This window comes from Strix aluco, chromosome 1 (assembly GCF_031877795.1).
Source record: "Strix aluco isolate bStrAlu1 chromosome 1, bStrAlu1.hap1, whole genome shotgun sequence".
Lineage (NCBI taxonomy): Eukaryota > Metazoa > Chordata > Aves > Strigiformes > Strigidae > Strix > Strix aluco.
The window spans coordinates 81,873,871-81,889,941 of NC_133931.1; the positions used below are offsets into that span (position 1 = coordinate 81,873,871).

The 16,071-nt window shown below is 38.3% G+C and overlaps 1 protein-coding gene across 4 annotated transcripts in view; it reads left to right on the plus strand.

The window, feature by feature from the left end:
* Positions 1–16,071, plus strand: part of TRIO (trio Rho guanine nucleotide exchange factor) — a 254,994-nt gene that overhangs the window by 217,191 nt on the left and 21,732 nt on the right. For all 4 annotated transcript variants that reach the window (XM_074826110.1, XM_074826120.1, XM_074826140.1 and 1 more), the window contains 8 exons: positions 1,328–1,620; positions 3,378–3,548; positions 7,898–7,993; positions 10,092–10,240; positions 10,987–11,053; positions 12,515–12,618; positions 13,247–13,316; positions 15,366–15,455. In XM_074826110.1, coding sequence (XP_074682211.1) covers positions 1,328–1,620; positions 3,378–3,548; positions 7,898–7,993; positions 10,092–10,240; positions 10,987–11,053; positions 12,515–12,618; positions 13,247–13,316; positions 15,366–15,455 — 1,040 coding nt within the window. The remainder of the gene's footprint in view (positions 1–1,327; positions 1,621–3,377; positions 3,549–7,897; positions 7,994–10,091; positions 10,241–10,986; positions 11,054–12,514; positions 12,619–13,246; positions 13,317–15,365; positions 15,456–16,071) is intronic.

Consider the following 16,071-nt stretch of genomic DNA (forward strand, 5'->3'; position numbering starts at 1 on the left):
ATGTCTCTTTCCCCATCTTAGTTCAAAGCCATAATTTGTACTTAATACACTAAGGAAACAGAACAGGCTCTCACATACTTGTGTGTAGATTCAAGGCATTTGGGTGCTTACAATGAAGTGTATTGCTAAATCAGTGTGACTATTTTATTCTACAAAATTCAAACTACCTCTGGTCAGACTGGCAATACGCCTCTTACAGAAAAGCTGCCAGAAGAGGTGACCTGAACATCTGCGTCAAGCTTCAAGAAGACACACAAGCACTGCATTTAATTCCCAGCAGTAGAAACATTCAACAAAACATTATTTATGTCATCCTTATATAAACTATCTATCTACAAAAGTGCACACACAGGGGAAAAAAAAACATACTTGACAACCTAGGAGAGTCTTGTTAATACCCTAGTGGTAGATAATATTCATAGGAGCAGTCACATGAGAATGTGTCAAAAAAAAAAAAGTTTTTAGGAAAGGAGAGTTGCTGGGGGAAGAAGCATTGTGCTGCAAGGGGGGAAAAAAGAAATGTAATCTCACAATAGTTAACAAGTGGGTGTTTATCGTAAGCATAAGGTCCAGTTCAAATGACAGGAGCCTTGGTGGGAAAGTAGTATTGACCTCATGCACGTATAACTATGGCTTGAGAAAAGTGTATCCTTTGTTTGACTACAGAACTTCAGGCATTGTCATGCTGAGAAATACTGCTGATCCTGATGTTTGAGCAAATGGTCTTTCAAACATTGATGTTCTGTGCCTTTTTATAAAACAAACAAAACAATAGCCAAAACTCTTGAGAAGCTTTAAGCAAAAGACAGATGTTTAGCTGTTTTCTGGATTCTTCTTCCCCCTTTCTCAAGGGTACAGGAAATAAATAAATAATGAAAGTAACTGGAGCATTTGTAATAAAATTTGGTGTTTGAAAAATAAATTACTTGTATCACTGAGGCAATTATTTTTACTCTTCATGTCTGTGCTCAAAGCAGTATACATTAAAAGATAAAACAAGCATATCCTTCCATAAAGTTAGATGACATATGGAAAGCATAATCCACGATCAGATAAGTATCAGCAGTGGTAAGTATGAATTATAATTGAGGCAGGAGCAACTTGAAGCTTGACTGTAGTAAGCATATAAATGATGCGTATGTGTGGGTGGCCACGTGCAACATGAACACTGATAGTTGTGGTGTTGTTAAAGGCTAGACTACTTCAAAATAATCTGTTTGATTAGTCCATAAATCCAATCTGATATCCATTACTACATATGTCATTTGCCTTGTTTCTCACTTACTAGTGTTTCAGCTTTAAAATGTTCCCTTTGTTCTTTTTCTAGACTCCCTTTCGGTCTCCAGCAACGATGCTAGTCCTCCTGCTTCGGTAACATCACTTCAGCCCCACATGATCGGTGCACAGAGCTCCCCAGGCCCCAAGCGCCCTGGCAACACTTTGAGAAAATGGCTTACCAGTCCAGTGAGGCGTCTTAGCAGTGGAAAGGCAGATGGGCATGTCAAAAAACTGGCCCACAAACATAAGAAGAGTAGAGAGGTTCGTAAAAGTGCCGATGCAGGCTCTCAGAAGGACTCTGATGATAGTGCAGCCACCCCACAAGATGAAACTGTTGAAGAGGTAGGTGTTCAGGGAAGCGTCCCGAGACCTGTTTTTATGTTTTTCAAAGAACTAAATGGTCAGGTGGAAGTTGTGTCCTTGGTTGACTGTCCAGCAGTTGAGCAAAGTGGCACGTGCCATGTGCTTATTCTTGATGACTGCTGTACTCTGCATAAGTACTGTGCCAGGCACAGTGTGTGTCCTTCTGCACAGAGAGTGTTAGTAAAGCTCTGTGGAGAAAGATCTCTAGTTGAAAGAGAGAAATGAGAGAGTAAAAAAGTTGTTATTTGGCTTTGCTTTCCTATCCCACTTGGGAAGGCAGCTTTGTGAGTAAAGGTGCTTCACGTTCTGGGAATGATCAGGTCATTTTCTGTTTCCTTTTCTTTCCTTGTTGATGGATCAGGGAAAATACAAGGAGAGCTGCTTAACTGCTTAAAGTTTATTTTAAAGTATATAAAGTATATATAAAATTACTTTTGAGCAAGAGTTAGAGCACACAAAAATTACTGGCCATTCAAATCAAAAGGTAGTTACCATCAGTCAAATAATAAACATGGCAGTTTTCGCTGGAGGGAAGGAAATTGTGAACTCTTCCAGATTTTGCCACCAAGGATATCTACTGAAGGTTTCCCTTCCTCCCACAAACATGTGCCCATCCTTCTAAGCCTGGAAGTCATGTATGAGCAAAGTCTGCCTCTGGTTAGGTGCAAACAGAGCCAGATTCTCTTCTGTTACAAACCTATGGTTCAGGCTGAAATGAATGGCATCTTAAGATCCCAAGGGCACAGCCACTTGCATGGTATACAATTATTCCCTTTACCAGGCTTGAATCTGAGTAGTGATTTCGGTAGTTATCGTACAGAAAAGTGGTCTCAGATGCCCAATTAATTATTTAGTACATTTTGTTTCTTGCTCCCGACATTTTGCTGCAAGCTTGGAACATCAGTGAAGTTATACAGTAATTGTAGGGAAAGAAAAGACTAGAGACTTGGCAGCATGGTGAATTGGGAGATTGGTTTGGGAAGGAATATTGGCCTCTGTCCTTGAATGTCAGGCTGTAGAAAGAGACCCTCTGTGACGCAGTTGTAGCACTGTTTTGGAAGTATCTGTTGTTCTGCAGTTCTGTGAGGGATAACCTAAAGCCAGTGCCTTAACGTCAGGAAAAACCAATAGCCATCTATGCTGTCTTCCTTTAAAGATAGTTAAATTATCCTGCAAGATCAGTTATATTAAACTTTGACTAATTGAAATCATAGTTCCTTGTATAATTGGAAGGACTGTCTTTCAACACAACTGTAAAAATTATACGAGCAGTCTGCTCTCACTGTTTTAAGGAGGAGGGAACAGAAAGGATAATTGAAAAAATACTTCGTGTTGTAATAAGGGTTTTTTTATATCCTTTTCAAGTCTTGCTATGAGGGTTGGTACTTGAGATGCAAAGTTCTTGAGTTTGTAAGTTAGAGGAATGTGGCTCTTTACAGAACCGAACGTGGAAAGCAAGCATGGCTTTGGTAACACTTCCCTGTAGTAAATTTCAAGCTGAATGTCTTGTTCTCAGTATCTCAATCCATCTGCTTTTACCAAACACTGAAAACTATCTTTGGCATCTGCTTTTTTCCCCCTCTGTTGAGGAGTTGCACTGGGTTTGTACGTTCATCTTGATTTGTTGGGAGAGAGGTGAATCTACAGAACAGACTTGCTTTAAGACAAGCTTGTGATAACAAGCTTCATGCTATTGAGGAGGTAGCAGTGCTTGAATGTCTTGATTTTATTTACAGAGAGGTCGGAATGAGGGGCTGAGCAGTGGCACTCTCTCCAAGTCATCCTCTTCAGGCATGCAGAGCTGCGGAGAGGAGGAAGGCGAAGAGGGAGCAGATGCTGTACCGCTTCCTCCTCCAATGGCAATTCAGCAACACAGTCTTCTCCAGCCCGACTCGCAGGATGACAAGGTAGGAGGATGAAGTGGGGAAGGCTTCACACATTGAGATAACCTCTGTTTGCACAAATCTTTCTTCTGTTTCCAAAAGTGTCTGTAATTGACATAATACAGCTTTATGGTAGACAGAAGTAATCACAACATTGAAAAGATTTCCTGTGGAAAGAATGTGAGTTAAATGCATTTCTGTTTGTAATGGTTTAGCCCCTGCCGGGGTCTGAGACCACGCGGCCGCTGCCCCTCCCCCACAAAGGGAGTGAAATACAAAGCCCTGATCTGAGATAAGGGCAGGTTTAATACAGCAGTGCAATAGCAACACAACAAACAACAACAATAACAGTAAGAATAATAGTAATAACAATGAACAGGGCAAAATATCTACCAATATAGCAGTGAGAGAAAACCCGGCGGTGGGAACCCCACTGACGCCAGGATGTGACATCCGCATGGTATCTGAATAACCCCACTAGAGCTTCCCCCCCCCCCCCCCCCCCCCCCCACTGCTGGGGAAACTTAACCCTATCCTGGTTAAACCAGGACACTATTTTAAAAGCACAAGTGCTGAAATTTTTCTACTAGCACTTTAAAATTGGAAATGGGCCACTTTGTGTTTGCAGGCCTATTTACATCTGTTTGACTGATGCCATATTTAGTGATTAGAATGTAATTGTTTTATAATCATACCTTTAGGTACTGAGGTTAAAATGCTCTGTGCAAATAAAGTTTATCTGGAGAAATTAACAGTTGTATATAACCTTGTTAGATCATAGGCTGTTCACCAAGCCCTACTATTTTGAATAGACTCAGTTCAGGGGAAAAAAATTTCTATGTACATACCTTAGCAGAAGGAGCTGTTCACATCAACTCTTAAGGTGTTTTTTTTATTTCTTGGGTTTTTTTCCTCCTTTTTTTTTTTTGGATGCCTAAGAAAAATGTGTACTAAGTAGTTAATGTCCAGATGAGTGTAATAGTTGTCTAGTTTTTACAAACAAAGGCACATTAAAATTAAGGGTAAAAATTTTGCATCACTAATGAAATTCTGGATGTAGGTAGTAACTGCATGAAGGAGATCTTACTTTTGCATATTTTTCTTAAATTTTCATACATTGAGAGGGTTTATTTCAATTTTCAACCTGGATCAAACATTTAGGGGACAAGTATCAAGCCTGGAAATACTGGTTTTTAGAATGGAAACAGTCCGGACTTGTGCAACAAATATCACATTACTGTTTTCTTCCCATTTTGCTGCTTAAAATTTCTAACCTTTGTAATCTATAGCAATGAATATTGTTAGTGAATTTTGTGGTTGGTAACTCAGTGATGTTCTCAGTAATGCAGATGTTATTGATAACTTTGATCTTATTTATTTCTGGATTTTCTTCCTTTTTAAAACACTGCCTTTCAGTGGGGATTTCGCTCATCCCTGAAGTTGTCATTTTTAGGATCAAAATGGCTCTATGTGTATTTAATGCCTGCATGTTTTCTGAAATGAAAAAGTGTAATATATGAGTTGGAAAGTTAATATACTGGGAAATATTCCTGAAACAAAACAAGCAAAAACAGGCCAGTCTTTAAATCTGAGAGAAAATTTTATTGCTAGAGAATAATCTCAGTTTGAGGCTTAGAATAAAAATAATGGTGGTGAAAATATGTTAAAAGTTCCTGCTGATAAGCTGCCATATTTGCATGTCCCTTCACTAATATTAAAAAAAAAAAAAACAAAACCAAAGATATGGAAGTCTTATGAAAAGTTCTCCAGAGAAAAATGTATTTTGCTTATATAGTTCTCTTTACACAGCAAGAACAGTTATGTGAAGGAATATGCTTTTAAGTTAGTGTCCACTCGCTTTTGTATTTCTGGTGCCAAGACAGATCCTTACCACTGTAGAGTAAGAGGCTTTGAGTAGCTTTCAATCCCCAGTAGATTTTACTTTCATTTCTTAAGAGGTTAACATGCACCCGCTGCAGTAAAAACATGTTGGGACAGTTTTTAAAGTAGCTTAAACTGCATTCTAGAGAAGACTTCGAAGAAGTTAAAATTTGGTAAAGTTGTTATTATACCATAATTTTTCAAAATATATAAATAGTGTTTCTTCTGTGGTGCAGTGTTTTTATGCAGTATCTGTCCTACTGCATGGTGGGAGGCAACAAAGTCCCCTCATATGGCAGCCTGGGAGGTTGTGTGTGCCTCTCTGACGTCCACACACCAAGACATACCACCAGTTTCCAGTACTTAAAGCAATTGCTTTACTGGAATGCAGAAGTGAGAAGCCAGAGCCAAGTTTTACCCATCAGAAGTCAGTTGGCTCTATTGATGAAGTTACTGGTTAATAAAAGGCTTGCAAACAAATTCCCAGTTGTCTGCCTGCTGGGTGGAGTCCTTCACATTCCTGCCATGCTCTGTGGTTTCTTGGGTTGCTCAGCTCCTCTGGATCCCAAGGAATGTCTCCTCCTTTCTGTGACCTCAGAGGCTTGGCCTTCATCTGTGCTTCACTGCGAGCATTTCATCCTCTCCATGGCTCCTGGTCTACACTGTGCTGGAAACCCCCTGCTCGCTGGGTTTCTCCCTCCATACCCAGCCCTCTGTGAGCTCCAGCAGCATCTCACACCTGCGTGTGCTCAGTTCCTCCCTTCACCTTCCCATGTTTTCTGGACAAGGGGTGTATTCTGCTCCCAGAGTACATCATCAGGAAGGTCAGCAAGCAGACTTCATCTGTGCAGCTCCTTCTTTTTCAGATGATATGTGATATAACCACGTGAACTGGAAACCAACCAGTTCTGAAGGCTTTACCAACAGTCACACTCCATATACTCCCATAGAGCAATAACAGAGAGAAGGGACCTTGACCAGACTCTGATTCCAGCACTGCCAGTGTTTTCTAAGGCAAAGCTGAGCTCCACATCCAAAGTGAAAACCCGCATACAAGCACAGCTTTGGAAAACCTGGTCAACCATCAGACGTCAGGACAATCAATTGCCTAAAAGACATGCAAGCTGTGGGATTGCTCATTTTTTGGTGTGCATGCAAACATCATGTGCTAGGCCATGCTGATTTGTCTTAATATTGCTAAATAACACAACCATTTACTCCCCTAAGAGTTCATCTGCACAGTATGCATTCTTCCATTCAACAAAATCATTGCACGCTTCATGGATTTGCATTTGATGGCAGTTTACAAATCATTTACATTTAATTTTTGGATAAGCAGTGTTAAAGTTTCAAGATCAGTTATGTTAATATGAAACTAATTATTTTTGCTTTTTGTTTTCTCTTTTTGTAAACTCTGATGCAGCATTACGTTGACTTGCGTTCTGTCTCTGCTTTGGCTCAGTTCCCATATCTTTCCATTTAAAGTTGTCTGTATTTCCTTTGCTTACCCAACCCCTGTTTTCCTTTCTGGATAAGGTGAATACAAGGCAAACTGCCTAAAATCTGTCTATTCTTTTTTTTTGTATTGACTTATGGGGAGCCTTGTTACACCCATGCTTGATTTGAGCAGAACCTCTTGTGTTAAGTCATTATATGTGCCATTTCTTTGTCCAGTTTGTTGGAAGCATTTCCAGGATAGCTTACCCTGTGCTACATGATGTTCACTGCTGTTTGTAATATGAAGTAAGGTTCATATTACACCCTGTTTCCGCTTTCCAGATATTGAATGCTAAATGTAATATGCAAACAACTCTGTTTGCAAATTACTGTGGCTGAATTTAATAGTCCTCTCCCAGAGTCCTTTCTGTGAACACCCTTTACCTTCAGTTGTATCTATAAACTGGCATTTTGTAGCATATGAGTCCAGAGATCTTCTGTGCTCTACACATACCATTGGGGAAAATGGATGGCACAAGGAATGGTGAGCTCAATTTCCCCTCTGAATCTGGGCAATATGCCCCAGCTCCTTTAGAAAAGTAAATGACCCTGAGTTATTGGTGTATTTTTTCTTAGTTTAATGATTCTTCCACCTTTATTTCAAGTCTTTTTGATTCCTGTTTCTGTTCTGCAGTTGTTGTTTTGTTTAACCAGCAATAAAAGACATTAACAAACTGTTTGTTGTCCATTGGGTCAGCTCAGGCGATTTTTATAGCTATTTGTCAGGTATTATCATAATCAGCAAGATGCAGGATGTTTTCTTGACTTCTAATATGCATGTAGGAACAGGAATTTTTATACCAGCGTTTAGCTTCTGTGGGGGTTACTTAAAATTTCCAATTCCAGTTGCCCAAGTTGGAAGGGATGATCTTAGTGTAATATTACTCTGACAGTTATTGTTGGGTACCTTTGTCTAACAGAAGTGAAGAAAGTCTCTTGAACCTTGAGCAAGTACCAGGCTAACTCTGGGATTCTTCCTTTGTGTCATTGCACAGACATCTTCTCGATTATTGGTGCGGCCGACCAGCTCCGAGACACCCAGTGCTGCAGAACTAGTCAGTGCAATTGAAGAGCTCGTCAAAAGTAAAATGGTGAGGCTGGCTGGCAGATGCATGTGCTTAAAGAAATTGTGTCTTCAAGTCCTGACTTCTATTCAAAGAAAAGCTACATGCATTTGACTTGTAAAACTTGATGCCTGTTTCAAAAGACACTTTCTGGGATAGTATACAGGTCTTTTTGTACACCCTCTTTTGTAAAAGCACTTACTGAATAGGTAAATGGCTATGCAGAGAAGCAAAAATAAATAAGAGGGAGAGGAGACAGCAGAAATGTGTGTCCTATTAGTAAAAAGAAAATGTCCTATTAGTAAAATGAATGCTAAGACCCAGGGTCTTAGCCTGATAGACCTTTATGAGAAGAATCCCTGAAACTAAATTTATAGCAAATCTTGCAGGGTTCAACAGTAAAGCAGATAACCCTCACACAGAAACATATATGTTATCTAGCTGCACTTAGGCAACATGATAATGAAGAAACAAGTAAAAGAGTAAAAGGATCGTTTTGCATGTTAGTGCTCCCATTCTTGCTTTTTAGTGTTTGCTAACAAATTAAACAGGAGGAATTTGTGTCAGCTTTTTTAAGTTTCTGTGTTCTAAAGTTTCTGTGTTTCTGAAGATGCTCATTGACAAAGCATGGTATATGGATAATTTCAGGAAGGCCCTCCTTCATATTCAAAACGCAGCTTGACCCAGTCCTGGAAAAACTGCTCTAGCTGACCCTGTTTGAGTAGGGAGATTAGACTATATGGTTTCAAGAAGTCCCTCAGCAATTCTGTGATTCCCTCAAAACCTTTAAGTCTGGCTTAAGACTGAAATGCATAGACCCTGTTGGGTTTAGTAGAAGTGCCTCTGTGAAAACTAGACAGAATTGCAGCATGGCAGCCCCATTTGGTATTTCCCTGGTTCGTTCTAAATTGAAGCAGCTTTGAATTTCAGAATGAAAAATTTTAATTTCTATTTTATATTTCCTCATTCAGAAAAACTTACCCTTCACTTCCATTACTGCATGAAATAATTACTTCACTCTCTTAGAATATTAACTTTGTTTTTTACTTCTCTTGCACCAGAAGGGTAAATAAGAAGTAATCTATGGGAAAATTCAACAGAGTCTTCTGTACATGGAAAGTTTAATAGTCCACGTGTCTTTCAGGCAGCCTAGCAGTGGATATAACTTAATGATCCATGCATATAGTCCCTGGTGGAAATGTTCTCATTTCACAATTTAAGCCAAGGGTCAGCTTCCCCTGGTTTTTGGGCCAGTCTCATATCATTATTGGGGTTTTACTTTTTGTAAGGAAAGAAAAAAGATTACAGCTGAACCCCACCCTAGTGAAGTAAATGTGTCTTGCGTTAAAGTCTGTATCACATGCAAGGAAAATGTGATACATAACTGTAGCTTAATCCAAGATTATGGACTTGAATTAAAGAAGTCCAATAAATACTTCATAGAAGCTTGATCATATTATTTCTCCCATGCCTTCTCCATCTTTTATACAAACAGAAGCCTGTGAAGTCCATGCAAGGGAGACAGTGTATCTGGTGGAAGAGACAGGGATCTGAACTGTCATGAAGCTCAAAAGCAACACTGACAGTGTAGAACTTATTCTTTTCTTCAGTGAGTCAGTATTTTGGGTAATTAATATGATAAACAAAATGTCTGACAAAGAATGCCACTTCTGTTGTGTTAAAAAATGTAACATCCAAAGAATCACCTTTAAAGCTGTCCTATTTACTATTGAAAGTAACTTGCATATTCTAGAACTAAAGTATGACAAATATAATTTGATCCCAGGCAATAAGCACACATCTGTGTAGCTTCTGTCATAGAAGTATTTACATCGTGAGCAGGATCGTCTGAGTTTTAGCCCTTGCTGCTCAAACCAAATGAACTCCTTTCTTTTCCTGCGAAGGAAAGACTGGCATAACTAAAATGTGCTTCTATAAGGTTAGGTTATCTGTTCTGGAAAGCCAAGTTGTTGGTTGGTTTCCTGGAAGCTTGAGATCTCCTTTTCTAAGATACATTACAATAATTAATCTCCTATAGGTTCCCATATACAGCTGCATGTAAATGTGTCTTGTGAATAAAGGGGAACTAAATCATTGTTGCTGTCTGTCTTGAACACCTTCCCAGGCCCTGGAGGACCGTCCAAGTTCCTTGTTGGTAGATCAAGGTGATAGCAGCAGTCCATCCTTCAACCCTTCAGATAACTCCCTTCTTTCCTCCTCATCACCCATAGATGAGATGGAAGAAAGGAAGTCCAGCTCCTTAAAAAGGCGACAGTAAGACCATCTTTCACTCCATATTTTACAATGTTTTGAAGAGAGAAATGAAATGCTTAAAAAATGTCCATTTTGAACTGGCAGTAGAAGCCATTAGTCTGAAAGGGGGAGGACTTGTGTTAAGTGTCAAGCATGTAGTCATGTTATGCAAAGAAAATTTTTTTTCTCGAACAGTAGTTGCAGTTTCAATTTCCTGTGATTTTTTTTTTAATTATAGTCATACCTGTGTTTGACTTCTGTCACGCATCAGTCTCAGTTATTCAGGAAAATGCTGATCTTTAAATGTTCAGACAGCTATTAGGCTTCAAAAAACTGGTCATTCCCCTTGTTCTGTACTACTGCACTCTTAATTTCTTTATGTAGTAGTAAACCGTTACCATGGTATAACAAAAACATGCCTGGTTTCAAGATTATTTAAATCTGTGGGTAGAAGCAACAGTTCATATACTGAAGAGTCTCCCGAGCAGAGACTTAATAGCATTTTATCTTAAACAATAGTTAAATGTTTAATTTTAATGACACATGTAAGAAAGCATCTGACTTTAGATAAACAGAATCAATCCTGCTCTGGTTCCAAAGTCAAAGCAGCATCTTGCTTAGAAAGATTGTGCATTAATTCTTCTGTTTTAGCTCTTATCAAACATATGTGACCACAAATGTGTGAAAGGTTGTATGCCGTTAATCCTCTTCAAGAATCTGTTCATTTTTCAATGAAATACGTGTTGACCATTTTCTTTCCATTGTAGCTATGTCTTACAGGAGTTAGTGGAGACAGAGCGAGATTATGTACGAGATCTGGGCTACGTAGTTGAGGTATGATGTTTTTCATTCTCTTGATTTTTCTTTTTTTTTAAAATGTGGTACTGACTATCTGTGTAGCTTGAACATCACGATTTTTTTCAAAACAAAACACAGAAACAAACTGAAAATGTTAATGTTTGTATTCTGAGTTTTCCTTCCTGCAACCTTTTAACATATTAGAAATATTGCATCAAATCTTTTTCCCTTCTTCCTATTATTGTGCACCTTATTGTTCTGCTGAGGAGTGTAGTTCTTCGTAATTTTTTAAGATCGCTACCTCTGGCCTAATGGTATCTTAGACTAGATGGTTTTATTTAGCACAAATAAGTTTTAAAAAGCATTGTAGCTCAGCATATAGAGCAACTATCCTGGATTTGAAAGACGCTTCCTCTCCTACTGCTAGGCTTCTTTTAGACTTTCTAGTTTCTCCTTCTGTAAAATGAGATAACATCACACATCTCCCTTCAGTCTTCAGCTACCAACAAAATACGTTTGGAAGAGTATAGAGAATGAGCATGACAGTGAATTTCAGCCTAACAGGGTTCAATTCTTAAACTCTGTTTTAAGGCAGGGGGGAAAGAAAGATCATCATTGTGATAATCTTTTCACAGTATTTAAAGGGTGCATTAGAAGGCTATGAACAGATGTGTTTTTGTAACTAACTAAATAATTCCTGGTGAAAATGCTAGACATCAAAACATAAACTCTGCAACTAGAAACAGACCTGCTAATTAGGAATAGAAGTATTAGGAAAACATAGAAGGAACAGAGTTGGATGAATATTACAAAATTTATAAACACTCCCAGCTCTAACTATGTGATAGAATTGCACAGTGAGATGTGGGTATATATATACCAAAAAAGAGAAGACAGGACTATGGGAAAATGTAAAAGGAACTTTATTGCAGCCAGAATGCTTGCTAATAGAATTGACATTCAGTTTTTTCGGTGTTCGGTTTGCTCATACTGCAAGTAGTAGTCCATGCAGTGTAGTCCCATATGCAGTGCGGCTGCTTTTTTCCTCAGCACACTTTGGTGTAGGGTTAGTGTCGATGTCTGAAATAATAAGAAACACTGAGCAAAGAAGCGCAGAAGCCAGTCCTGTGGCTCTGACATACTTGGTAACAGCCCTACTTGGCAAAGCATTGCAGCTGCTTCAGACAATAAGGAGAAGGGCTGTACGAGTTTCCTCTATACTTTTGAGTCTGTTGACACAGGCTAAATTAGCTAGAGTGCATTCATCATTGTAGCCCTGGGCAGTGTTGTGTAGACAGCCTCAAGCCAGTTTGTGATAATTTGTGTCTATGCTCTTTGTTATGCTATGTTATAGAGCAGTGTTTTGGTTTAGTTTTGTGTCCCAAGCAAGCTGTTGTCATAGGCAATTTGGAAAGCTTCTGGGAAAAGGGAGATTAAGACACAACTCACTTTTTTTAAGTTAAAATGTTCACAGTAAATTTCCTCGGACTGTTGCAGGGTTATATGGCACTTATGAAGGAAGATGGCGTACCTGATGACATGAAAGGCAAAGACAAGATTGTATTTGGAAACATTCACCAGATATATGACTGGCACAGAGAGTACGTATTAACTTGAAAACCATCTGCTGAACAATTCTACTCAAAAAATACTAGACTGGCTTTAAGAAATTTTTTTTCCTCAAATATTCAGATACAAGGTAAATACAGTTAGTCTTGTGCTTTGAGTTGCAGATATTGTAGATTCAGCTTACAAATGTTGGTATGAAGGTTTGCTTTAAACAAGGATGCTTATATAGAGAAAGTGCTTCAACTGAGAATCTATAGTATGGATAGTATTATGTACAGAAGTTTGTACATTGTTTGAGGCTTTGTTTTCAAAAATGTTTTCTCTAAGAATACAGTCTGAAGAATTTCTTAGAGGTTAGCATGGCAGTATGAGCACCTCAGGCATTCAGACTAGGAAGGAGAAAAGTTTCAATCAATATATGAAATTAAAGAATTTTACGAACATTAGTAATTTTTAATCTTGACATAGATTCAGTGCATTCTTTTTAAATTTAGCTTAAAATATTACACTGTTAACATTGTCATTTTGGACGTACGTTAATATCCCAAGCTGCTGATAGGGGACACAAAGTGGACCTTTTAGTAAGACACTTTGCCTTGCAATTACCTGTTGCTATAGTGTGTGCTATCAGAAAAAAGTACTTATTCTGTTTATGTTCAGCTTCTTTTTAGGAGAGTTGGAGAAGTGCCTTGAAGATCCAGAAAAGCTGGGATCCCTATTTGTTAAGCATGTAAGCACAAATGTCGTTGTTGGCAAACCCCTATTGCTGCTACTGACCAACATGTTTGATTATTAAGGATTATCTATGGTACAACATGGTCAAAAAAGTGCTGCAAAATATGCTTCACTGTAAGAGATGGAGAGATAGCTTATAAGCTTGTAAATACACTAAGTAAAGGCTCCATTTTTTTGTTCCCAGTATCTTCCTGTGGAGAGGAAATATGAATGAGAGCCCCATTTTTCAATTCAGTTCCAGTTCTGTGCAAGGGAATTGTCATTTCATATGATACCTGCTTTCTAATCCCAGGTATCCATGCAGTACCATGGAGCATAGGAAACAAAAGTAGGAAAGAAGCTCATTCTTCTTTCTGGTTTCAGTGCATTCTAGTTCTGTATCCTTTCCCCTTCTGTATCCCTCCCCACTGAGTAGTGCTTGAGATTCCTCCCTTTTCACTTGGGGAAGGAACTGAGAGTGCCAGAAATTCATTATGTTTAATTTTAGTCCAACACAGTACCCTTTATAGCTTTATATGAGTCCCTGTTTTTGTACTTTTCATTTATTTATTAAAAGCAATGACCATGTGATACATGTGGATATTATAACACTTCAGAAGGAAATTGGATTAACTAGTTGTCTAGAAACTAGATGTCAAAATTCAGGACGCATCAGACATGCCACTACTTGATCATTTTGGTGTCTCTTTGCATAGAAATACAATTTAATATCTGTTTGAGATGGAGGTCTCAAGGTACTGCAAATCACACAAAACAGCAGAAGGGAAACAAGTATGCAAAGACTGAAGGCAGAATGGATTAAAGCAGGTTTAATGGGTTTCAGATCTTCCCTGTTGTCTGTGTTTGAAGTCAATACCAGGGTAACAAAAGACCACAAAACCAAACATTAATGTAACAGTAACACTGGAAGCCAGGCCGAATTCCTGGACTAATGATGAGGAATGAGCTATTTCATTTCTGAGGGATCATTTAACAAAAAAAAAAAAAAAAAAAAAAAGTATGGGGAGAGGGGAGAATTCTGTCACTGGTAAAATGGGAAATCTGGAGGAAGTATCTCTGTTTCTGATTGCTGTTTTACTTTCTCCTGGTATATTTGTAACTGAGTTGTCTTTGAAAGGGCACCCTTACCACTCCAGATGGAAAGGCAAACTGTGATGCTATTACAATACCCGCTAGCAAAACCCTGACTATCAGCTAGAACATGACTCTTCAGTTCCTGCTCTTAATCTGTGTTTTGTGTCCTTTTTAATTTCCATCTAATTTCTTCCTTGTCTTCACTGGTCAGTACTCCATAAGTCTCTGAGCAGCAAAGCCTCTAATGGCAAACCAATCCTAGCAAAACTATAAGAAAGATTTTGGAGTAGGTAATAGACATATATGATATGTCTGCATTTCTTAACCAGCAAGGTCAGTAATCAAGGATGAATCTTAAAGGCTGAAGTTATGCTCTCTCTCTTTTTTGTTGTTGCCTTGGTATTAAAAGCACATGCACAAAATGCAGAATCAGAGTTAAAAAATACTAGCGAGCGCCACCATTTCCAGGCTACATCACCTACGTCCCCACTCAAACTCCCAGTAGGACAGCTAATACTAAATAGAAGACTTGAGAGGTTTCTCCTAACTACTCTGTACAGCTAAACAGGAGGAGGTCATTATTCTAATATATTATAATAATAATATTATTAAAATTACATAAAAAAATGATATTTCAAAGGCTTCATCCATTGCTCTTGCTAAAAGAAGATTACCATTTTCATATATTTTGTATATAGACCCGCTGAGCTATCATCTCTAAACACCTGTTGTTCAGGAGTATTTATAACTGTGACAATTTTTTGACTTGTTCTAAAATCATCATGATATTCCCAAATAAATGTGTTTTCAGATCTGTAATTTCTGCATATGTAGCTGCTTCTTTTCCTCAAAAAGACCTTTTTAAGTTCATACTTTTGAACAGCTGTACTTCTTAAAATAATACTCCATTTCAATCTGGCATGTTTTTTTCTTGATCATGATGTATCATTCTCTATCTTTATTCTTCTAGGAGAGAAGGTTGCACATGTACATAGTTTACTGCCAAAACAAACCAAAGTCTGAGCACATTGTCTCAGAATACATTGATACGTTTTTTGAGGTAAGTTCCTGAGATATGATATATGTGAGGTGAAGGGCGTATACAAATCATAAGCATTATCAGGTCTGTTGACCAAAACAAACAAAAAAACCCAAACAAACAAAAAACCCTACTCCCCCCAAAAAAGGCAGCACATACTGTTGTTACTGTTTTCAGTTATAATTTCTTGCCATTTCTGTTCTGATTTCTCAAGCCTGATACAGCCTCCTAGAGGTGTATGAATCTCTCGGGGAACAAAACTGAAGTTTAGATGTGAGATGTTAATTAATCAGTAGAGTCTCTTCCTTACTAGCCCTAGCCCGGGCACTTAACAGTGCATATTATATGAAGTGGCAGTTTTGGAAGAGCAAAGATCACTGTTGAAAATAGACTATATACAACCTGTGATTGAAAAATGACATTTCACTATGCAATCTTTTCAAAAAAAGATATGGAAGAGGGAATACTTTGGAAACAAAGCTGATACAGATAAGGGGAAGGATTCCAGCTTTTGCTAACTGAAGGTTAGATTCTGCTCTGACTTTTGCCAGTTTCTGCTCTGATAGCCATTAATAGTGATATATCCTGCTGTGTTTCTAACTCAACAAAACAAAGTTGTTTCTAACTGAACGAACAA